At 42.2% G+C, this 26123-nt stretch overlaps 3 protein-coding genes across 4 annotated transcripts in view; 2 read left to right on the top strand and 1 right to left on the bottom strand.

Moving 5' to 3' along the window:
• Nucleotides 1-26123, top strand: part of LOC310871284 (tripartite motif-containing protein 16-like) — a gene marked incomplete at both ends in the record, with an annotated part of 503649 nt that overhangs the window by 26333 nt on the left and 451193 nt on the right. The gene's annotated exons all lie outside the window — the stretch shown is intronic.
• nmnat3 (nicotinamide nucleotide adenylyltransferase 3) lies at nt 9717-14862 on the bottom strand. 2 transcript variants are annotated; one of them, XM_083782359.1, is made up of 7 exons: nt 14810-14862; nt 14127-14275; nt 12944-13127; nt 11532-11593; nt 11223-11410; nt 10658-10904; nt 9717-10619 (listed from the first exon to the last, which is right to left on the bottom strand). In XM_083782359.1, the coding sequence occupies exons 2-6, from the start codon at nt 14233-14235 to the stop codon at nt 10680-10682; spliced, it is 768 nt and encodes a 255-aa protein (XP_083638485.1). In that variant the 5' UTR covers nt 14236-14275; nt 14810-14862; the 3' UTR covers nt 9717-10619; nt 10658-10679. The 2 variants fall into 2 exon arrangements, with proteins under 2 accessions (XP_083638485.1, XP_083638484.1); XM_083782358.1 differs by having other exon boundaries at nt 9718-10904.
• The window catches only part of LOC310870527 (calsyntenin-2-like), a gene marked incomplete at both ends in the record, with an annotated part of 63348 nt that continues 55089 nt past the window's right edge, over nt 17865-26123 (top strand). The window contains 2 exons of the mRNA XM_083781763.1: nt 17865-17868; nt 18089-18406. Coding sequence (XP_083637889.1) covers nt 17865-17868; nt 18089-18406 — 322 coding nt within the window. The remainder of the gene's footprint in view (nt 17869-18088; nt 18407-26123) is intronic.

Consider the following 26123-nt stretch of genomic DNA (forward strand, 5'->3'; position numbering starts at 1 on the left):
GTAATTAACTCAAGCAGTGAGGTAAATTCATTTGTAATGCATATTCAGTTTATGTTGTTTATGTTTATGTTGTTTCACATGAAATATCATTGATTAATTGATTAAATACTTTTTTAACAAGATTGATAGGCCTAATTGTACATGTATACAATCAAAGGTTATGCTAAGGATAACACACAAAACGGAATTGTATGAATACAAAATAATAATAATAAATAAAGCAAATTATCTCAATACAAGACAGTAGGTTAAAGGATATCTTCTCAATAGACATAAATAAGCGAGTAACCACCACTACTGGTTTACAATTTACAATTGAGGTATTTAGCAGACGCTCTTGATCCAGAGCAATTTACAGTAAGCAACAGTAAGCAAGAACAGCGTGCGTGCGTGCATGCCTCTTTGTGCATGGCATGCATGGGCTGACAGCTACAGTACTATACCCTACATGGTAAATAAAGAACTATACAGTGGTTATACAGTATAGTAAAACTCTGATCGATTGACTTTGTCTTTAAGGCAACAAAGATGAATACACATCTGGAAAACTTAACCTTATTGGGAAAAAAACTAAATAAAAGTTAGGAAGAATTTGGATGATTGATCAGTTGAAATTGGTGCCCAGCCTCACAATCTTAAACATTTTTAACCGACCATCTCTCTCTCTCTCACACACACACGCTGCACGCATGCACACACACACGCACGCACACACGCACACACACACACACACACACACACACACACACACACACACACAATAAATATACAGCATCGTGGCTACGTGTGTGCAGCCTTTTTCTCATTCTTACTTCACATCTGTCATACACATGAGAGAGATGACATACATTTGTGGCTATTGATATGCAATCAATATCATCGTTTTGAAGCGGTCTCACTTAAGTCACCAGAACTCTCAAATAACTATATGTAACACACAACGCACAACGCACAACAACAGAAGTGTTTGCAAAACATATAGGTTTGAACTGTGAAGTGTGGTTTTGGAACATAGTTTATCAGGAAATGCGTCTTCTGTTCTCCAAAAAGTTGCACAACGAATATAGTTTGAAGATGAACCAGAATGAGTGAGGACGTGTACGCCATACCAGACCTGACAAAGAAGGTGGGATATGGCCGAGGAGAGAGGGAGCAGGAGATGGAGGAGAAAGGAGAGAGAGAAGAGAAGATCTATGCCACTGCAGACGACCTTGACCCCGTAACACAGCAGGATGCTGTGCAGGAGAACACAGCACAGGTGCAGTGTGGAGGTACATGTACAAATAAATAACTCATTTTGAAATTAAAACTTAAAACTAGGTTTTCAGAGCACAAGAGCTCCATCCACAACAATCATGTTCAGGCATTTCAATGCAATGCATTTCAATGATCCCCCTGACGTTTCAGGGGATAGAGGTGGTCACTGAGCTGCTTTTTGTAAAGTGTCAGGTATTCAGTCAGCCACATTTGCCTTTTTAAATTGGCAAAATCTAATATGAATTTTCTAAAATAGATGTCCAAAGTAAGAGAACAGACGACACATTTCAAACACGTCGTCCACAGAGGGCCGTTGGTTAACAATGTTGCAGTGTCTCCAATGGCCTCCCTCCTATATTTTCATTGTGCAATTTAACATTTTTGTGCATGGCATCTAGCCTTTCCTGGTATCCTATGAATAATATTATTGAGACTTAATTGTTAGCTTTCAAAGTGATCACAGTTGGCACCTGTATTCATTTGGACTTGATTGCATTGACTATAGCCTATGTATAGCTCACTTCCTGTTGTCCTGACACAAGCTGTTTGGTTGAAAAGCGTCTGTTGTTTCTGTCCATGAGAGGTAAAATGTGAAAAGGACATTTATTGTCTGCTGGTGATTTCCTTAGTTGCACTCTTTATTCTATCCCTTTGTTTGCTGTGCTTAGCTGTGTTTTTGTTGTTTTGAATGTTATGCCATCTATGCCGCTGCATTGTCTGTAAGGAAGTCAAACAAAAATAAGTTGTACTCTTATGTACCTGTACACAAGATGTAACAATAAAGTACAACCTTGAATCTTGAATAAAGAACACACCTGGAACGCCACAATCATTTTGACACATCAAAGGTGGAACAGCCAGTTTAGTTTCAAAGTTCAAACCACTCAACATTCATGGCGTTGTACTATTTGTGTCGATTAAGAACTTAAATGACTTGTTATCTCTCATAATGTTTTTCAGGCTCTGATCAGTCAAAGCAGAATAGTTCCAGAGCTGCTGCAGTGTGTCTAGTGCTACTGTGTCTTCTATTGGCAGCTGTCATCATTGGCCTGGTCATAAAGTGTGAGCATCATATAAACACCATCTTTACATGTTATATTTGTGTCGCAAATTTGATGGCTGTTGATTGAAATACGTTGGGCTTGATTTTGGGGCAGGTGGATTCAGCGGATGGGAAATTGTCTATTTCTAGAGGCAGAGTTCTGTGTCTTTCCATGCATGTGCGTATTTTGTGTTTTGAGGACTCGCTGCACGATTTGCTTCATCCACCTGCTCAGACGGAACAGCGTATAGCAAATTGCATTGCTATCTTCAGCACAGAGTTGGCAGAGGCCAAATTGTATTTAGCCTCAAGATGGAAAACATAATTTTAACCTTTTGAAATAATTCTAACCTACACGTGAAAACAGTTAAATACTTGTGTCACACAAAACTATTCTGTTGCAATGCACAAGGACATCCGTTTGATATTGAGATATTCTGAGGCTTTTCTTCCATGAATGTGGACCATATTTCCCTTTCTTTTTAGTTAATAATAATAATAGCTCAAATTTATATAGCACTTTTCTAAGTACCAATGTCGCTTTATGTAGAGGTAAGAAAGGAAGGAACCAACTTAGTTCCCCCCATTTAGTTTCTGGTATAGCAGTTCTCATTTTCAGCAAAGACATAGGGCTACACACACACACACGCACGCACGCACGCACGCACGCACGCACGCACGCACGCACGCACGCACGCACACACACACACACACACACACACACACACACACACTGATAACAAAGGATTGGATTTGTTAATGGTAAAGAAAGATCACCAGATGCCATGGTATGTTTTCCAAATCATTATTTTATTGCACTGTTTAAGTGCAACATTACATTGTGTGTGTGTGTGTTTTTTCACAGCTGCCTTGTTGAATAGGGCAACAACCATTCATGTGCAACATACCAAACACCAGTCACCATGCCCCACCCACCACGCTGTTCACACCCGTTCACCACTTACCCCAAAGATAGCATCATTTGTCTCACCGTCAATTGAAAATTTGAAAGATTGTTGATTCTCCTTCTTGCAGATTCTGAATTGAATACAGAGAAAAACAACCTGGTCAAATACCTAATCCAGATGCAGTCCAAATATAACAACGCAACTACAGAGCGAGATCAGCTGAGGAATAAGATAAGATTATGTGGTCAGTGAGACATCACTGTTTTGTTATTAATTGTTAAATGCATGTTGTTTATCATTTACCAGTAATACAAAACCTTTCCTAACTTTATTATGTTGTTGTTAGAACCACATGGATTTACATTTGATGGTGGTGTGTGTTATTACGTCTCTCCTGAGCCCTGGACTGAGAGGAAAAGCTGGGAGGAGAGCAGGCAATACTGTACAGAGAGACAATCACACCTGATTGTCATTAACAGCAGAGCAAAACAGGTGTGTGTGTGTGTGTGTGTGTGTGTGTGTGTGTGTGGGCGTGCGTGCGTGCGTGTGCACGTCTGTGTTTGTGTGCGTGGGTGCTGCAACATATCGTTTGTACAGTTTCTAATTCAGTAACCAAGGTTTTCTGTCCAGGAATTAGTTGAGAGAGTTGCTGGCACAAGCATGAACATGTGGCTGGGTTTGAGAGAGAAAGAAGGAGTCTGGACATGGGTAGATGAAACTGAAACACCACTGACCACCCCAACGTAAGACTTTACATTGTCACTTCGTTTTAACTTTTATTTATTTCAACTAACATTTCAACTACAGTTCACATATTATTTGCTGCCTTTGTCTAATGGTATGTGGTTTATGACAATTATACCTATTGTCTATATCACCATCCAGGTAATATGTAACTAATATCAATTTGAGGTCATGATTTACAAACTAAATATTTTGAGGTGAAAACATGTAACATATTGTAATGTATTTAATGTTCCTACTTCATCAGGTACTGGGCCCCTGGTCAGCCTGATAACAGCACAAACAATGACTGTGTTGTGTTTTGGACTAAAGGATGGTTTGACAAAACGTGTGATGAAAAAATCCGTTGGATCTGTGAAAGAGATCTGTGAACAATGGAGTAGTCAGCTGGCGTGTTGATGGGTGTATTCACATGTGTTGTAATTCTACCCAATATGCACTGTAGATATCAGATTACAATTGATATGAATAATTATCAAAGGGGAGCCTATAGAATGTGAATAACATGAACTTAACTTTATATATTATACATTTTAATACCATATCATTGTTCATATAGAATAGGGGACCAGATAACATGTGGCCTGCAAATGCACAAATCTTCTGGTTTTGTGAGTTCTTCTAATGCAAAATGACCCATCTCTTTATTCCCTTTTAATTTTCTAAAATTTCAGTCTGTTTTTGCGTACCAATAAATTTGAATTGAATTGAATTAACAATGTTTCTTTCTGGCCATGAAGCTGCTGCAGTATGCTACAAGGAGGAGGCATATAGCCAAAATGAATGATGATTGTTACGTCCCATGGTCTAGGTAGGAGGCAAGGATCCGAGGGAGTAGGGACTATAACACATAGCCAAAATGACAGATTGAATAAAGGCAAACTCTCAGTTCACTGAAACATCTGTCCATTTCAAAGACTTGGGCTAACAAAAAAATAATCAAGCCAACTAACAAAACACAGGGGAAGGGACCGGTGGTGCCAAACAAGAAATTATGATTAAAACCATATTGAAATAAATCAAATAACTAACCTGTTAAAAGAGAAACAAAACTCTTCCTACAAGTAGCCTACAAAGATAAATTACAACATGTGGCACTCGCCTCTAGCTGGTGTAAAATAACAGCTAGTCAACTACGTGTGTAGAATGTAAAGGGTACCCAGGCTAAACTACCCTCCCTGTAATACGTTTGGCTGTTCATGAATGGTGGCAAAACTGATTTGAATTGGTTAGGACTGAACTAAATAAATAAATGTTTGGGAATGACAGGTGGAAGCACAGCAGGAAGGAACAAGATGGATGGCTGGCAACACAGGTGGTTTATATAAGCTAATGGCTGGAGAGGATTGGTGGACCGATGAGTGGAGGACCAATTAACTGGTGGTGAGAGGCGGAGTTGACTGAGTTATGGAATGACTGAGAGCTGAGTGGCTGGACCTGTGAGAATGAGTGACAGACAGAGAGCAGAAGGGGAGAAAAACATCCACATACAAATGCCCCCATAGTAATACAGTACATGTAATGATGATGATGATCATCATCATCTCAGTTTGAGGTTACCGTTACTAGACGTGATGTCTCCTGTATGTAGTTTTGGTTCAAAACAACTTTGTAGGTTTTGGTTTTGTTAGCTTTCCAAATCAATCTGTAAGGCACTGCCCCCGGGTGAGTCCTGTATGTTGGCTAGTGTAAGGCTATTAATATGTGTGACATGCCCTGCTGGATGTGTTAATTCCTCCGCTGGCAGATTTAGCCCTTAATACTTTGCAATCTGTGCATGTCAATCATCATGGGATTAATCATCATCAGACACACACGCACGCACGCACACGCACACACTGCAGGTTCTATGAACAAGTTGTGAGTAGAAATCCATAAAGCAACCAACTGTATAGTCCTAATATTACTGATATTCTTTGCTGTTCTTAAACTCAAAGGCAGATAAGAGCCTATAGGTCAGCTATAGGTCAGCTGGTGAGTCATCACCCTGTGAATTATCAGCAGCACTCGGCTCGCCTTTGTTCTTTATTCTTTTATTAAACTTTGTGTCATTTCGATCGCAAGGTCATGGGTTCGAGCCTAGGCACCATCAACCCAGCATGTGAGGAGCACGGCTTGAAGTTGTGCGGCAAGTAGCCTGACCTAAGCAGAGACATTTCTGGTCTAGAGGGGCGGGTCGCGCCTCAGAAATGCGCGCACCCTGATTGGATCTCATCGATCTGTCCGTCACCCCCGGCCCCTCCTCTCCCCCCTAGTGCAGCGCTACGTCACATCATTTAGAGCGACGCCCACCCGGAAGGGTTGACTCCCACTTTTAGACTGGTTCAGCCCACAGCTTTTTCCAGGCTTTCATCTTTCGCGCAGACGAAATGAAAGCCTGGGTATCGAGGCTATGCGGCAAGTACAGGCAGCTGATGGTAGGGGTTGCGCTCCACCTCAAAAATCCATCTCCCAGACGTCTAGCGCATTGAAACGGGGATAGACTCCCACAGCCTGGCTGATACCGACAATAATAACCCTCTCTAACTTGCTGACTTACTTATTAAACTAACCAAATGATTCCATAAACAGGGCAGAAAGAGCATCAAAACACAGCAACAAGCAAGGGTTTAGACTTAACACTGATGCTGAAAAGAAAAGAAAAAATAATCTCCAATATTTTATTATTGTTATATTATCAATATAATTTGGCATTTATTTTCATGCATTCATTTCATACTATCTCAGAAATACATTGAGGTCAAGTCCCTAATTTTCAATGATGCTGAGAACATAAGGCCATAGCACAACAGACACCACAATCATAATATTAAAATAAAAACAGGACAAAAACTAAAGTTGTGTATTATAAAGACCAACCACCATTTGGGGGCCGATTTGCAGATCACAGGTTAGGAATCGCTGTATGACACAAACATGAAGCTCTGTATTATATACCGCATGACATCAAAATCATAAATACTGCATGCAAGAATATGCATGTATATTTGTGCTTGTTAAAAGCATAATTTTAACATTTGACTTTGTTGTTTTCTAGACCTATAATCAATTGTTTTGCTTTCCCTGTACTCATACAATCTTTTACATTCTTAAATGTTGGCAAAGGCCTTCAGCATGGCCGTATAAATGTACAACATCTTTCTTTACACTTTCAGAGTTAGCCTACAGTAAATAGAGTTTTTACTGTGTAGTGTGTGAATCATGTAAACTCTGAAACAATGTGCTGATGAAAGGACTGAATACATATTTCAAATACTGTCCACTTCAGCAGCTCAGTCAGTCAGTCAGTCAGTCAGTGGTTCTTCTGATGTGTTCATGTCAAGGACCCCCATCTGACTTGTTTGTGTTAAAAGTAAAACACATTGTGAATGATTCTTTGGTCAAAAATGCAGGTGGAGCGAAATGCCTTCACGACGGACGACGTACGTCGCGACGTATATTTTTCCGTCGCAACGTATATTCGAGTACGTCCTGGCGTAAATATCAATTCGTCCCGGCAGAACGGACTCGTCGCGGCTATATCTACCCGTTTGCGACGTAATATGTTGGCTATTATTTTCCGTCGCGCCAGAACGGGACTCGTCGCAGCTATATCTACCCGTTGTGGCGTGAGCTGGACTCGTCGCGGCAGAACGTGACTCGTCGCGACTATATCTACCCGTTTGCGACGTGCGCCTCGCCGGTCCGGTCTCCAGGCGAGCCTGCGTCCTTCATATATTTTTTTTTCTGCTCTCGTTGGACTTAACTTTAAAAGTCCAATGGAACACCTCTTTGTAACGGGTAGCTGTAGTATAGTGGTCTAATTCCTTGCCTCTCTATTCTTTTTTGCTGAGGACGCTGGTTCAATTCCCGCTCGCGGCAAACCAAAATTATTATATTTTAGACAGACAGACAGACAGACAGACAGACAGACTGCCTGTCTGCCTGCCTGTCTGTCTGCCTGCCTAATGTATTGTAAATAATGTATTCATTCCATACGGCTATTTTTTTTTAATATAAAAACTTTTGTCTTTCGCGCGATTCGAACCAGCGTCGTCAGCACCAAAACATTGAGAGGCGAGTGATTAAACCGCTGGACTACAGCGGCCATACGTTACAAAGAAATGTTTCATTGGACTTATAAAGACAATAGCACCCAGCTGCAGTCTCGCAAGGGGAGGGACCGGAAGTGCTTTTATTTCCGGCTTCCACGTGCACAAGCGCACATACACGCACGCGAAATATAATGCGCGTGCACGACACGCACTTGCTGGTGCGCGCTTAAATGCCGGGTGTATATAGTACCATCTGTGCTTAAACATAATTACGTGGTCGGTTTGGAAAAGTTTGAAGTAGTTTGTTGTAGGTAATATTTTAATTGAAAGCTTATTAGTTGGTGGTATAAGTGTGCATATTTGAAGAAATGCAAATCTAACAATAATAAAATGATATGCAATAATAGGCTAGGCCTATATGGTCGATTATAACATAATGATATCAAGGCATTTAAGTAATGTAATAAGTTGCTATAACCCCGTACCCCTGTCCCACACACACCATGTCCAGACCATAGATCACAGACACACGACCATATGCATTTAATTTACTATGAAAACCTGCATTTCCCGTCAGTCAGTCAGTAAGTGTGTCATGTCACGCCTCGTGTCATGCCTCCATATATGGTCACGCCTCATGACACGTCACACCGCCATATATGGCCGTTTCCATATGATATAAGATCCCGACACTGACCTCATCAAACCCTGGATAGCCATACATTGAAAAGACTGGATCATCACCTAGATCTCCATATATGGAGCTGAGGCGGCCAGCAACTCTACATCTGACCTCATAATGTAATAATCAGCTCATAATGTAATTAAAAGACGAGCACATAACTTAATAGATTTTTCTATAATGTAATAATGTGTTACATTAAGAACCTCCACATAGGCGACTCATACTGTAATAAAACTTCATAATGCAATAATGTCTTTATAATGTATGAGCTGATTATTACATATTGCATTATATTTCGCGTGCGTGTATGTGCGCTTGTGCACGTGGAAGCCGGAAATAAAAGCACTTCCGGTCCCTCCCCTTGCGAGACTGCAGCTGGGTGCTATTGTCTTTATAAGTCCAATGAAACACTTCTTTGTAACGTATGGCCGCTGTAGTCCAGCGGTTTAATCACTTGCCTCTCAATGTTTTGGTTCGAATCGCGCGAAAGACAAAAGTTTTTATATTAAAAAAAAATAGCCGTATGGAATGAATACATTATTTACAATACATTAGGCAGGCAGACAGGCAGGCAGACAGGCAGTCTGTCTGTCTGTCTGTCTGTCTGTCTGTCTGTCTGTCTGTCTGTCTGTCTAAAATATAATAATTTTGGTTTGCCGCGAGCGGGAATTGAACCAGCGTCCTCAGCAAAAAAGAATAGAGAGGCGAGGAATTAGACCACTATACTACAGCGACCCGTTACAAAGAGGTGTTCCATTGGACTTTTAAAGTTAAGTCCAACGAGAGCAGAAAAAAAAATATATGAAGGACGCAGGCTCGCCTGGAGACCGGACCGGCGAGGCGCACGTCGCAAACGGGTAGATATAGTCGCGACGAGTCACGTTCTGCCGCGACGAGTCCAGCTCACGCCACAACGGGTAGATATAGCTGCGACGAGTCCCGTTCTGGCGCGACGGAAAATAATAGCCAACATATTACGTCGCAAACGGGTAGATATAGCCGCGACGAGTCCGTTCTGCCGGGACGAATTGATATTTACGCCAGGACGTACTCGAATATACGTTGCGACGGAAAAATATACGTCGCGACGTACGTCGTCCGTCGTGAAGGCATTTCGCTGTCTCTCCAAAAATGTTTGAAGAATTGTTAACAATTTTCAACACATAGCTGATCTGACATGCTGTGAGCTTGACGATAGGCTAGTTTTGAATAGAAAAAGTATCAAATATGCAGTTGCTAAAATTAACGGTAACACAAATAACGTATAAATGATGTTTAAACATAGTTATAAATGTTTAGGTAAACATTTACGGATGTCAACAATGATTGTTCATGATTATTACTCATCTACAAACTGCTTATAAATGTTTATAAATGATTTATAACAGGTCGTTATTGTAAAGTGTTACCAAATTAACACAATGCTATATTGACAATTTTTAGGGATGCACCGAATGGGAAATTCTTGGCCGAAACTGAATACCGAATATAGGAAAAACTTGGCCAAAAAGCAAATACCGAATATGTTTGCGACCATAGGTGGCAGATTACTATGAAAACCTGCAAAACCTGTCAGTCCGCCACGGCCCATATATATGGATGTCAGTCCGTCACGTCTGACATGTCACACCACCATATCTGGCCGTCAGTCCGTCGCACCTCGTGACACGTCACAAGCGAAACAAAACAGTAGGTTACGAAAGATAACCCCGGTTCTTTGAGAATTCCGAAAATCAACCGAGCTGAATACCTAATATGCATTTTTGCCACTATCTGGCCGAATATTCGGTGCATCCCTAACATTTTTGTCTGGGTCCACGGTCCACGGTCCACGGACATTTCCTGAACTGTCAACCGTGGTAACAGAAAGGTTGGGAACCCCTGATCCAAGACAGGTCTACTTTGCTTGGTGAAGTCATTCGATCATCTAAGCTCTTGACGGGGCTACTCTGCTTGGTGAAGTCAGTCGATCATCTAAGCTCTTGACAGGGCTACTCTGCTTGGTGAAGTCAGTCATCTAAGCTCTGGACAGGGATGCTTTGCTTGGTCAGAGGTCTGAGCAGTGAGCCCTGGTTCTTCCTCTCACTGTCCTCAGTGTACAGACCGTGCTGATGGATGTATTCTATCACTGCATCAGGGATCAGGTACTTGACGCTGCGGCCTCGCCTCAGGGCCCGCCGGATCTCCGTGGCGCTGGTGTCGTTCCTCACCCACTCCCTCAGCAGGAAGATGTTCTGTCGGTGAGATAAATGTACTATAGTTAACGACAACTATTGAAATAACTAAAACTAAAATTTTAAGTTAAACCAATATAAAACACCAATGGAAAAGGTACTGAACTTAAATTCAAATGTTTTCTAAAACAGCAAAAAATATGCACTTTTCTAGTTCGGTTATTTCCTTTTTTGATGCATTTAAGAAAAATCACGTACAGTACCTTCCCCTTCAGGGGTGGTTTGTGTCATAAAGGAAACAATAAACAATACAACAATCACAGAACTTCACAGATTCTGAAACGATACAGAAGGTTCTGGGTTAACCCTAACAATGACCTTGTGATGGCGGGACAGGGTGTCAGACTGGTGCACGGCGTGCTCAGGCTGCAGGTCCCCTCGGCTGACACACACCAGGCCAAAGCGTCCGGCCACCTCTTCCACGTGCTGCTCCAGCCACAGGCCCTGGACCTTGAAGGTGTCCAGGAAGTCTGCTCCGCACAGCAGCTTGAGCTCAGGGTCTGGAACTGCACCATGGCACACGGGAACAAAGTTCATTTGCTGAGTATCTGTAGAATGAAGTACATAAGACTGAAGTGATTCAAAGTACTTTCATCACGTACTGTACATGAAAAATAAACGTCTTACTTGAGTCTGGATAGGCATTGTTTTGTTGCTTGTACTGCTGTAGAACACGACCATAGTGGTACCTGAGAGAGGGGGGGGGGGGGGGGAGAGATGACTGACTGAAGGATTGTTTTGTTGAGAAAGTCCACTGCTTTGAAGTTAAGCCTCAATTTGAAAATTACATATTTTCTGAATTTAATAAAGAGCTGGAGAGACAGGGAGATCCCTGTTACTAAACAAACACTAAATTGTGTAATAATAATAACAATAACAATAATAATAACTAGAACTGCACTCTAGTGCCTACTTGCTTGTTGCACCCAAGTACTAGTGCGCAAACAGAGCGTGCAAGTACTTTCGACCGCTACAAACTTTCAAATCTCAGCCTCTCTGTGAAAGAACGTTTGCAATATTGAATTATTAGGTATATATTTCCTACGTACCTAGTGTTTGGAGGTAAAGATAATATTTTGAAGTGTCCAGGATCCACTTGTAGTTTCTCAAAGAAAAATAAGTCATGGATATCAGACGAAAAAAAAGTATATTCATTGATTTTTTTAATCACGTATACAGTATAATATTATTTATTTTAAACTGTCAATAACATTGCTTTAAATTTACTTAATCTTGCACTATAGTGATATCAATACTAAATCATGGTCTGAGTAATAGGTGTCTCTAACTTAGAGAAGATTACTTATGCCTGTTATGGCAGTGGTGTCGGATTACATACATGTATACATAGGGGCATTAACTTTAGTCCACCCGAAACTGAAACATGTCATCGTTACGTCATCATCGATAACAAATTATACCCTGGCATTGGTACATATCTTCATCACGTCATATGCTCATATGCTGCTAAGGGACATACGCATCGTAGCACCTGACGAAAAACATTACTTTCACGCTCTGCTTGCGCAAGTAATAATAATAATTGTTATTATTATTATTATTAAATTATGATATGATTTTAAACAATCACACCTGTGTGAAGTGAGGGGCGCGCTTATCTTTGCTCAGACAGATACTTTGACGTAAATTCTCTATTCATTGTCAATGAGAATTTAATGTTGTGTAAGACGCAAATAGCCAATTTGCTCGTCCACATATGACATCAATTCTCCATTCATTTAATGGGAATGACAAGACAAACATCTACACTAATAGCTGAATATAGGAGGAGCTAGCGCCCATCAAAAATCACTGTATTTACTGAATATCAGCCACATGATGTCTTACGTTGGCATTTACAGCCCTAAACAAACATTAAAGTCCATAGACTTTGCTTGCAAAAAATACATCCTAACTGCCCTAAACAAACATTAAAATCCATAGACTTGGCTGGTGACTAATCTTCCTGCAATGCATTCAGCATGTTTCACATAGATTTGTACAAGCTAAAGCGTAGACGTTTTTAAAATGCACCTCACCTCATGGTGAGCACCGTCTCCGTCCAATCAGGCTGCTGGCTCTCCCATTCGTCGACTTTTATCCAATCAGAGGTCTGGAGTGCCAGCCTGGCCATGGCGGTCCTGTGATTGGCCGACACCAAGCCCTGCTTGGCGTAGCCGTCACTCACTGGAGACACGATCCCGCCCACCACCTGGTACTGACCTATCAGGAGACCATGACATCACACATTAACCTCTGTAACCTACACCTTTTTATATATTTGACATTTATTTTTACCAACAATTAATTCCCATTGAGATCATGAACTTATTTTATAAGAGAGACCTGGCCAAGGTAGCATCCAAATAAAAATAAACACACAAATTGAAATAACAGATTACAATGCAACATAATTGTAAAATGTAATCCACAACAAAAAACAATGAAAAGAAAGCTATTCAACCATAATGGCCTATCAGTGAAAAAAACAACAACATACCACATAATTTATGATGCATTAAAATATAGTAGTTAACCAGTAAGATGCCTGAGGGCAAGAAGCGACTTCGCCCTTTAGGGCCAGCATCCGCCTGGGTGACAGATTGCTGGGTGAGCACAGGCTCTTTGGAATGGGGGGTCAGATCAACATATCTGCCTGGGTGACAGCAGACTGCTGGGCGAGTGCTGGCACTTTGGCATAGGGGGTAAGATCTTAATTTTCCTGTTAAGAACTCTAGTTTTCGCCGGCTGCCGGGCACTGCTGCACTAATAACTTTGGGGCAGGGTTTAAATGGACAGGTATCAGTCAAAATGGGGACATCGAAGAGGAATGATGGATGGGAAAGGATCAACATATGCAATGTCAGAACAGGTCAGCTCCATATATGGAGATCTAAGGGTTTGAGGGTTCTGTAGAGTTGCTGGCCAATATTGATTACATCAGGGATCTCCATATACTGTATGGGCTTAATATTGATGACATAATTATGATGATCTCCATCCCTGATGATGTCACGTGCTCTCTCACCCCGACCAACCAACCAACCAACCAACCAACACACACCGACGGGAAATGCACGATTCCGTAGTTGTCGCAAAAATGCACACAACACCACAGGTCCCGACTCAGTATTTGGGAAACACTAACCTAGATCACTTGGTTTCATACTGTACATGTACTGTACATTTAGTCTATGTACTACTGTTCATGTAGTTTCATACCTGTACCGGTCATGTGATCTCTGGCCAGCTCAAACAGTCTCATGTGCTGGTTGGTGATGGGGTTGAACGAACCGCAGGCCAGCAGCACCAGCGGGATACGAGTCGACATGACGGCATCCTACTGGCACCCCCACATTACCATCCTGAAGCTGAGACAGACAGACAGACACAGATTAGACAGACATACAACGAGATTAGACAAGACGCAGTGGTTCCCAAACTTTTTTAGCCCAAGAGCCAAAAGAGAAATTATATATAGGTCATGATTGACTGCATGATGTTTTACAATAAAATATAAATATGTATCTTGCTTCTTGCATGCTGAGAGCAGACCAATGAATGGGCCGGGCCACCCCCTTGCTTATATATTCTTTTACACATGTCATGGAGGGATGTTTTTTTGTATAAAAGTGTTGGTATTAGGGCTTGTTTGTTTGTGTGTGCCTCGACAGAGCGGGGCAGTAGAGTATCTGCTACAGTATCTGTTTGTGTGTGCCTCGACAGAGCGGGGCAGTAGAGTATCTGCTACAGTATCTGTTTGTGTGTGCCTCGACAGAGCTACAGAATGAGCGTAGTGCTGAGGGAACATACTGGGGGTCTGGGGCTATATAGTATCCATAATTTAATGTATCATATCATTATGCATATACTCCAACATTAATCTCACTATATCATGCCATTACCTTCGGCTTCTGCAACCTGCCTGCCGATGGCCTGCCTTCTGTTTGTGTCAAATGTGTCACACAGTGTGTCACATTGATTGCGTTCCCTCCGTTCCACAGAACGCCGCTCGACAGTTCCGGAAAAGTAGCTCAATTCTGACCTCTAGTGGACGCAAGAAGTCTTACAGAGAGAGAAAGAGGGAGCTGCCCATGGTGCTGAAATGGGAAGTAAAATGACATGCAGCATCAGAATCTGTACATGAAGTGCATTCGTGAGGTATACTTTACAGCCATGGCTAACAGGGCTTGGGCACTACCCTACCATCTCTCTATATCATTTGATAATGGCATATTAAAAACATGACTTACACCCAATGAAAATATAAACTTCACAGAATATATACCACTGCTTGGATTCATGGTGAGTGGGGCAACGACGATGGGGCTCACAACGCACTGCATGTGTACGCAACACTTGGAGCTTGTAGATCCACGGCTTCCCAAGCCGTGTATATCCACGGGTATCCAAGCCGTGTATGTCCACCGTCTCTCCACCGAGAGAGAGAGAGAGAGAGAGAGAGAGAGAGAGAGAGAGAGAGAGAGAGAGAGAGAGAGAGAGATTTTTTACCTGTACTATATTTTCACCTGTAGGCCTACTTTCATATTTTTCCTGTACTTTTAAACTGAGAGAGAGAGAGAGAGAGGGGGGCATGAGGTAAAGTTTCTATAGTTATAGTGAGAGTTGAGGGGGCCCAAGGGGGGGGGGGGGGGGGGGGTCATCAGCCTCTTTTGTTTGAGTGTGCTGGGTCGTTACTACAACAACAACAACAACAACAACAGATCCACCTGTTGGTGGCGCTGTAACTGGCCAATGTGAAAAGGGTGGGATATTCCTCAGCCTGGTATGAAAGTCTGTGAAAGATTCCACGTAAATTGCACACTGCCTTCATGATTTGAGTCATTTTCAAAAATCCACCTGTTGGTGGCGCTCCTGTTCTCCTGTTGAAGTAGACCACTGGCCTGTGAAATAATGCAGGACCAATGTGAACTTCCTTTTGTTTTGTTTATTAAAAAAAAACATGTACAAAGGCAATTTAAATAAATGTAAGCCACTTTAGCATATTTAATATAACAGAAATGCAATTAATATACGTGTAAATGGCTCAATTGAATAGCAACATTGCTGTAATTTGCATCAGTTGAGTCCCAGTTTCAATGTATTGATTTATAAACAGTATGCGGAATGAGTACATTTAATTCAAACAAAAGTACAACTCAATACAAAAACTGTGGACACTATGATGAAGCATTACACTTGTTTACAATAAGGCCTTATGTCATATAATGACATAAGATTCAGGAATACCCCAAAGATGTATACATTTGTAGTATAAGGATATAATGTAACCTTCAGAGGCAGCAGGCATTTCTCTGGCAGAGGATGGGGGTTGACACACATTTACGAAGTGAACACTTATGGTTATAGATGTGACGTGTAAATGGTTCAATTGAATAACAACATTGCTGTAATCAGTTGAGTCCCAGTTTCAATGTATTGATTTATAAACAGTATGCAGGCAAATGGTTTGGGATACAGTGGTTTATATGAGTTGAGTTGCTTAAAGTAACTTTGACTGTCAACTTTATCTGACTAGTGACTTTGTCTGTCTAGTATTGTTTCACTGGGAAAACAGAAAACAGGGTCTCAGCAGCATGTGGTGTTTGTTACAATGGCAAAAGAGCTTGTGTGCTGTTCTCTCTCTCCTTTTATACCGCACCGGTTGGTGATTTTATACTGGCCCAGGTGTGTCACAATCTCCACGACACGCCTCCAATCTCTACTGCCACTCCCACCATCCATCATCAGCACTGGAAAGCACTAACAGTGGATTATACACACACCAAATCACCACTATAGGGCCACATAGGACCGTAACACAGAACTCAAACAGTTTTAAATGATACCATAGAAAATGTGTATAATTATTTTGGCCACAGCATTAAACGGTGGGCCATGCTGACTGGCATAATTTCCACAGATGATTCATCTCACCCAGGCATCACGCGATTATGAACTACCTCAAGCTTCACACTCCAATACAAATGAAACTATTTGAATAAAGGTTGTACACATCAGTGAAATTAACCTCTGGGAAAATCCCTAATTGAGAGTGTAGACCTAGCAAGCCACGATCATATAGGCTGCATGGCTAACAGGGCTTGGGCACTACCCTACCATATCTATCATTGATGGCATATTAAAAACAGTACACCCAATGCAAATATAAACTTGACAGAATATATACAACTTCGAATTATAACAATCGGTTGAAGATTATCTGAATATCGCACAAGTAAAATCTCAACTTCTTTGCAACGGGCCATTTCTGAGCACTGGCAGTGGCAGTGTTTTACCTATACTTGTGAGGATCTGCATGCTTGGATTCATGGTGAGTGGGGCACCAACGATCTGCAAGCCCACAACGCTGCATGTGTACGCAACACTTGGAGCTGTAGCCGTGTATATCCACGGTTATCCAAAGCCGTGTACGGGGACCGAGGCTACTTTAATTGCATGGCCCTGTTGAGACCAGTCATTTGTGGCATGTAGTGACAGACTTCAATCAGCAGGGGGAGCCTGTGTGCTGTTGAAAATAATAAAATCTTTCATGCTTGTTTCTGACACAAACAAAGCTGAAATGCTTTTGATGGCAAAACAGTGCCCTCATTCTGTGACTGAGTTAGCCTGCCTAGAAGAAAATTAATAATAATTAACAGTTTATTTTATTTTTTATTTTTTGCCCTTTGTTTTTAGTTCAATCTTTGTTTTAAAAACGCCATCGACAATGGAGGGAAAAGTTACGTCATCTTGTTGTCCCTAACACAAACATTAAATGCCATTAACAATAAAGAGAATTTAATTGCATAAGAATAAGGAGAAGAGACTGGAGCAGCACGGACATTTAGAGCCTTTTATTTAGGTGCTGAGTATATACAAAGACTAAAAGAGAAAAGAGAATTAATGTTTGTGTTGGCACCATTTGTTTTTTCATCACGATTTCATCACCTAATCAACATGAGTTAGAATATATTGGCGCCCCTCACTTCACACGGGTGTGATTTACCCCCCGGTATAGCCTGCAAAGAATCATGAATCATATTAGAAACACATGCATTGCATTCGCCATTCGGGAACTATACATTTTGCACAGGCTACTGCAGGTCTGGGATCTCTCTCTCTCTCTCTCTCTCTCTCTCCGTGCGTGAGTGAGTGACGGAATAAATCCCGTCCCCTTCCAGGACACCCACCCAGCAGCATCCAGAAGAAGTCAAATCAAACCCTGGCTGAACTGAATCCCACCCAGCCTCCTCTCATCCCTCTGGCTGAACTGAATCCCACCCAGCTTCCTCTCATTCCTCTGGCTGAACTGAATCCCACCCAGCCTCCTCTCATTCCTCTGGCTGAACTGAATCCCACCCAGCCTCCTCTCATCCCTCTGGCTGAACTGAATCCCACCCAGCCTCCTCTCATTCCTCTGGCTGAACTGAATCCCACCCAGCCTCCTCTCATCCCTCGAACCACTGTTGGAGCGCAGCGCCGTTCAGAGCCGCACATCAGTTGGAACAAAGTATTTGAGGATTGAAGCCAAATCGATGCACCATGCTCTTCGGGGTTTTGTTTTCACTCTTCTGGATAGTTTGGGGGCGTCAGGCGTCTTGTACACTCGTTGGCAAAGGTAAGACTAAGAACACGTTCTGTTTGTTTTTGTTTGTTTGTTTGTTTGCTTAAATAATTTTGGACCCTTATTACAAACTGAAAGTGTTCAGATGGAACTGAGTGGAAACTGGCGGTCTTGATGTCAAAACTAATTGCTCCAGAATAATAATGAAGGTTGAAGTTGCTTTTGCTGAGCGACTTTAGTTTGAATGAAATGTAGGCCTACAGTATAATGCGAGATAGAGAGAGAGAGAGAGAGAGAGAGAGAGAGAGAGAGAGAGAGAGAGAGAGAGAGAGAGAGAGAGAGAGAGAGATGTGGTACAGGGTGTAAATTGGGTCTCTCTGTATGAGTAGGCCTACATATATAGGCCTATAGGCTGCCGCTACAAAACACGATCATTATTCTGCCTGGTTAAGGGTTCCTCAGGGCCACAAACAGTTGAAGTTTTAACTTTGTACACTGTACAAAGCCTACATTTCAAGCACAACTCAATACAAAACTGTTAACTGTTAACTGTAATGTGGACGAAGCCATAAAGTATTACACTTGTTTACAATATTAGGGCCCACCATGTTCAATTCATCATACTAATTAGAGACGTACAAATATACTCTTCTATATAGCCAAAAACAGGAAATCCTCATAGGAGGTAAAAAAGGAAAAACACAAACATATACAGTGAGAGGAAAAGGGGTGGGTGGGGGATTCAGGTTTTATGGGGGCCAGTTTCGAATTGCAGCCGTCCGTATAGGTGCCCTTTGAGAGCGGTTTTGAAGGATTCAAGGGATTTGCATGTCTCAATGACTGTTGGTAGGGCGTTCCACATTTTGGTGGCATAGGAGCGAAAATAATTTAGTCCCTTATTTGTGCCGAATCTGGGTTGCACATGGTTTGTTGAGCTATAGGGTGTGGACTTCGTTCGAAGGAAGTATTTAGACAACATGGGTATCTTGGTGCTGTACCGAATCTTGTGGACCAGACCCATTGCAAGATGCTGTACTCTGTCGTCAACCCTAAGCCATTCCAGTCTGTCAAAATGGGCAGGGGTGAGGTGGGTTCAAGGAGTGAGGCCAAGTAGTAACCTGACCAGTTTGTTTTGGGAAGTCTGGAGCCTAGTTTTTTTTTTTTTTTTTTTTTTAATATATTTTTTTGCGGCTTACGCCTTTATTGATTTTTTAAGGGATAGAAAGTAGGCTGACAGGAAACGGGAGAGAGATGGGGGGATGACATGCGGTAAAGGCCGTGTCGGGTCCGGGAGTCGAACCCGCGGCACACCGCGACTGGATCACCAGTCCGGTGCCCAGACCGTTACGCTACGGCCTGGGCCTGGAGCCTAGTTTTAAGGGCCTTTGAGGTGCTGTGGTACCAAGAGGTGCTTGCATAGTCGAAGAAACCTTGTACGAGGGCTCCTGTTGGGTCTTCAATGTGTTTTTGTTGACCAGTGAGGAGATCCTGTATAGGAATCTTGTTATTTGGTTGACTTTTTTTATTACGTTGGTGGCCATTTTATCACCGGAAAGATGTGCCTCCAGGATGGAACCTAGGTGTAGGTAATTTCATCTTTTCGTGTGATAATATTGTCACCCAGTCTAATGAAGAAGTCATCAGCCTTGCTGAGATTACGATTTGAACCAAAGAGAATGGATTCAGTTTTTCCCAGGTGTAACGATAGTTTGTTATCAGCGAGCCAGGTGCAGATTCTACCGAGCTCAGAGCTGAGGGCCTTTTCAACCTGCAGCTTGTTCCTGTCCCAGACCAGCAGTGCTGAGTCATCTGCATCACCTCCACCATCTGTTCTCTCCCCTCCAGCTAGAATTTCATCCGCCATCCAGCTCACTGATGTGCTATAAACCAATGGCCTTTAGCTTGTTTACCAGTATGGAGTGGTTCACAGTGACCCCTTTTCCACCAAAAGAACTTCGGTTCAGAACCAGTGCCGTTCCGAACCTTGGTGCTTTTTGCGAACCGGTCGCGAACCGGCTGCATTTCCACCAGATTGACAGCCGGTTCATTTGGTAGCGCTATTATAAACACAAAATGTTGAAAAGGAGGACGATCCCGCAGACGCCCCGAGGGCGTTGCACAACACAAACAGATGTAAACAGTATCCACAAGGTTGTGATGTCAGGGTTACAAGTTATTATAACGCCCCGCAAGTCTCAGCTGGATTCTGGATCGCGATGCATCCGTAATTTCCGTATACGTTTGGATCATTTCATGTTTGCGTTGGCAATTAATGTAAACATATTTTTGTTCAAAGATGGTTGACTGATGTGACTGATGTGTTTAATTTAGGAGGCAAAACATAATTATAGCCTGAACCATATTACACGAACCATATAGCCTACCATATATATACCATATTATATACCCCCATCTTTTGAGATGGGGGTCCGCAGCGGCGCAGCCAAATACATATTAACTTAGAGGTCCTTGCATGAAAAGGTTTGAGCACCACTATAGGCTACTTGTAAAATATATTTACTACCAAATTGTTGTAGCCTATCATTCATGCAGGAGTCGGATGATGAGCAGGACCCCAGAAAATATTGTGTGCCAGGTTTTCCTAGATTAGATATGTTTAATAGCAGATTAGGCCGGAAACATATCACATTATAACTTGTATTTCGTTTCCTCATCGGACCATTGCACATTCTTTGAAGATCCTTTTTTTTTTTTTGGCGGCATCGTTATCTGTTATGTTCTGTTGCGTGTGTCACTGTGTCTGCGTCCTCCCAAGTTCCAACCCACTGACAAGTTGCAACCTACTGACATACGACACACCCACTTATATCGTCTCGGTTCACAAAGCGCTGCGTGCAATTACAAAGCTGAACCACCGTTTTGTGGTTCACATTGGGAACGAACGTTTATGGTTCGGAACCAACTCATTTTCAGTGGAAACACTCTGAACTGGTTCAATATGTGGCGGGAAGAAAGAACCGAACCGGTTCAACCCCGGTGGAAAAGGGGCCAGTGTAAAAAGCCTTTGAGGGTCCAGCATGACCATGCCACAGTATTTGCCAGCATCCACCTCTTGTTTGATGTGGTCACTCAAATAGAGTAGGCATGTGTCCGTGGAGTGGGATCTTCTGAAGCCAGATTTGAATTTGTACATTATTTTGTTTGTGGCAAGATATTTTTCAACCTGCTCATAGACTATTTCTCCATCACTTTCGAGATGGAGCTTAGAATAGAAACAGGGTGGTAGTTGCCGGGGTCTAATTTGCTCCCTTTCTTGTGCAGGGGGGGTTACTTTAGCCAGTTTGTAGTCTTGGGGGACCTGTCCCTGTTTCATGGAGAGTTTTATTATGTGGGTGATGATTGGAGCTATAGAGATGGCTGAGTCTCTGAGACGTTTAGAGGGAATATTGTCATGGCCAGCTTGGCCTTGTGTGGTTGAAGGGCACTCAGTTTTTTGAGCACCTCCTCAGTTGTTACCATTGCCAGTTTAAAATCTTAAACACCATAGGTTTCTGTAAGGCTTTGACGCCCAGAGTGGGAGGGCAGTTTGTTAACCATGCATTGTTGCAATGTTATGTAAAGAAGATGTTTAAGTAGTTGGCCAAACCTACTGTAGCTTGTCAGTGATGAGTTTGTCGTTCGATTTGATGTTTGTTTGTAAACCTAGTTTTTAGTTTCTGACCGCAGCCAGTTGGTTGTTTAGTAGCTTCCAGAGCTCCCGAGGATTGTTTTTGTTTTCCTCTTACTTTTTGCGGATTTGGTCATGGCAGTTACAATGTTTCTTAGCTTGTTTTGTTGGGTTTTTAGGATGGCCAGTTGGGTTTGGAGATCACTGTCGAAGCGCTTGGCTATCTTGGACTTGCATTTAAGAAGTTCAGAGCATTTTTTGTCTCTGGCTTTCATTGCAGTCAGTATGTCTGAATTAATCCATGGTTCCGAACGGGTTTTGACCCTGTTGGTTCTCAAAGGAGCCATGTTGTTTAGTACTGATGTAAATTTGGTTTTAAAGCCAAGCCATGCTTCTTCGACTAGTGTGCCCCTGAGCTCATCGGACCAATCCAGATTCTCCAGTTCCAGGTTAAATGCCTCACTAGAGTAGGTTTTGAGGTCCCTAGATATGACAAATCATACAATTATCGCTAAGCGCGCATACAATAACACCTTTCTTCAGATTCTGGGTTAATTACACTCAATATCATAGCAGCATTATGAGACAGAAAAATCTCCTCATTTTGCTACTGTAAGCTGAAGCTTGTTTCTTTGGGCTAATAAGGACTGAATAGCTCCTATGCCGTGTCGCTTTCCATTGTTGTCGTTGTCGTCACGGCCCAGGTAAAAGTCGCTATGAGAATATAGACAGACAGACAGACACTTTACCTATTCACTTTTAACTCTGAACCTAACAGTCTAAAAATACTTTAAACATAGTTCAAAGTATTATTACTGTGCCAAGAGCAGAGCACCCAGTTAACTTTAAACATGTGCCAAGATGCAAGCCCTTAGCCAAGTGCATCGTGTGGAAAACACAACATCCCCAGTGGCTGTGTGTGTGTGTGTGCATGCGTGTGTGAGAGAGAGACGCGTGTGTGCGTGTGTGTGTGTGTGTGTGTGTGCGTGAGAGAGAGAGCTGCCTGGGTACAGAGGCTATACAGAACAGTCCCGAACCACTGAGCTAAACATGTTTTTTCCACCGACAAATATCTTCCAATAGCTTGTTATTTTGCATCGAGGAGCGCTGTCTGTTTGTGTGTACATGACCGCCTCGACGAAAAAAACACTCCCACAGTATAGGCTTAATGCCTGATTTAATCTTGTGACTCGTCGTACGAAGTGTTGTCCAGGACCATAAGCAAAGTGTAAAAGGATTTGGTGGCAGTAAATGCTAGAGGTTTTACAGGGAAAACAGGGCACAGGTGAACAAAACTCAAAATCAAGACAGTGATTGGCTAGGAGATCAACAGAACACAGGTGGATCAAACTAATAATCACAGGTGTTGAGACAACACAGGTAACAAAAGCAACAGAGGAAACCAAGGGACCAATAATACTACAAAACAAAAGCACAACAGAAAACGTCACAGATCGTGACACAAATAAAGTAAAATCAAAACTAACCAATACTAACTAATGTAACTAAAGCAAATGTATTTAGTTTTAGTCTTTGTCATTTAGCCGTGCCAGTTTTAAGCCCAGTTCTGAAAATTGTCAAAGATAATACTTTGCCAATATAGCATCGACATCAGTTTAAGTTTGGCTGACAATTATGTTGTGATATAAATTTGTATGTATTATCTTTTACTTGTTAAAACTATGAGAACACCAATCACATAGTCTGAACTAAGTACTGCACCCATACAGCATGCAGTAGAGTAGACTCTCTCTCTCTCTCTCTCTCTCTCTCTCTCTCTCTCTCTCTCTCTCTCTCTCTCTCTCTCTCTCTCTCTCTCTCTCTCTCTCTCTCTCCAGAAGGTCAGAGGATGCGATGCAAAGCAGCGATCAGCTTATTGCCATACAGACTTTTGTTTCCATTCCATTCAGTTTTTTGTCAATGCTACTAAAAGGTCTGCTCCCTATTGCATTAGAGGTGTTGACTGTCTGCTCTATACTGGTTTGACGCAGACACACGCACGTGCACGCGCACACGCACACGCACACGCACACACACGCACACAGGACAACTGGTATCTCGACTTGCGTTGCCTCCGAGTTTGCACAGTGGCCAAAGGGAAAATAAAAGTGTGTTTTCGGTTCTGCTCCAGGCAGTAAATGACCCGTGGTTGATGGTGACTGTTTATCATGTTCACTGACGCTGTGCTATACACAAAGGTATGAGCGCAGACAGACAGACAGACAGACAGACAGACAGACAGACAGACAGACATAGTCTCTTGAATAGTTTAGTCACATTTTAGGCACCTGGAATGTCTAGTTTTGTCAACTAAATATCATAATATGATTTTAGTCAACTAAATCAACTGTAGATTTAGTCGACTTGTCGGCCCTTGATGCTGTCATAATGACTGATTTTACAATTACTGAAAATAGCCGATCTACAAGCTCACAACGCATCACTGCGACACATTGTGAGCTTGTAGATCGGCTATTTTCAGCATGCAAGCAGTGTAAAAGGACTTGTACTGGATCTCTTGTCCACTAGTCCCTTCCTAACATTTTAGTCTAGTTTTTATTTGTTGACGAAATTTTCAATAATTTTAGTCTTAGATTTAGTCATAGCTTAGTTTTCATTTCGTTTCCATTTAGTTTTCAGTCAGTGAAAAAAGGTAGTCGACGAACATTTTTTGTCATGTATTAGTCGACGAAATCAACACAGACAGGCGTCCTGTAATATCAAATCAAACTACTGTGTATGTGTGTGTGTGTGTGTGTGTGTGTGTGTGTGTGTGTGTGTGTGTGTGTGTGTGTGTGTGCGCGTGCGCGCGTGTGTGTGTGTGTGTGCGTGTGTGTGTGAGCGAGACGACAGACAAAAAGATAAGTGTGGAAGTATAGAGCAGGAAATTCAATTTGATCGTAATCGGACGCACGCATTGTTGTGTTTCTGAGGAAAATAAAATACACGTGGTGGTAGACTCGTGCTGTGGGAATGATGCAGGACAGGTGGTAATCTATCAAACACACAACCAAATATTGTATTTATGCTCCTGGAGGAGAATCATTTCCTGGGCCATGGTAGGGGGCGGGACTGCGGCGCTCTATAGGCAGTAGGCACACATTATTATTATTGCAAACCTGATCACAGTGATGTGGCTGCAACACAGCCAAATCATCACAGCAACCTTGTATTTGTGTTTCTTTTTTTGTGGAAATTAATATACATAACTGAATGCAGAAAGGGCCAAAGAGGTTAATTTCGGTTCAATTACAGTTCTACCAACACCTGAATAAGGAAGTGACATGAAAATACGTTTACGGACCTTCTTTCCCCCATTTGCATACTATCAGATTTCAGCAGGCGGTCTGTGGCCTAATGCATGTCAAATTGGGGGTCCATGAAAGTAAAATCACTTCTGTACAATGTGTAGAGTCTTACAATATAACCTATACGGTGAGTTTCTTAAAAGCTAAAAGTAAAGCTACTGTACATTATTAACTCAAACAGTGGTGAGTGTATATGGAGCATAGGGAGCTGGTCATCAAATTATTGTCTTTGGAATGCAACAAAACAAAATGATATCCATCCAGTCTCCATGGCGTGTGTAATCCATAGGAAGTGAATACAATGGACCCAGCGGCTTCCTTTGCCTGTGGGTATATTGCTCTTGTTGTTGAGCACCTTTTAGATGTGGACCAAGTCAAATGCAGGCATGTCGTCATCATGGGATCTAGATCTACGCTGCATAGCAGTTTGGTTCGTTTTCATGTCACGTTGCGACACATTGTGGATCGGCTATTTTCATTTTCAAACAGCCAGTCAATGTATAGGGGGATTAAGCAGCCTGTGAAACCCCCTCAAGTACCACATGGGGGTCCCCGTACCCCAGTTTGAGAACCACTGATCGAAAGGACTTATAGTGTAGTGAGTGAGTGAAATGAAGTGGAAACCGAGCTACACTTCCTAACCATCTGTCCATTGTACCAAGACATCAGAGACACATACTTCCCACAGATTACAACCACACACAGAGATTTTGAAA

Source organism: Protomyctophum parallelum, assembly GCF_964188405.1.
Source record: "Protomyctophum parallelum genome assembly, chromosome: 14".
Classification (NCBI taxonomy): Eukaryota; Metazoa; Chordata; class Actinopteri; order Myctophiformes; family Myctophidae; genus Protomyctophum; species Protomyctophum parallelum.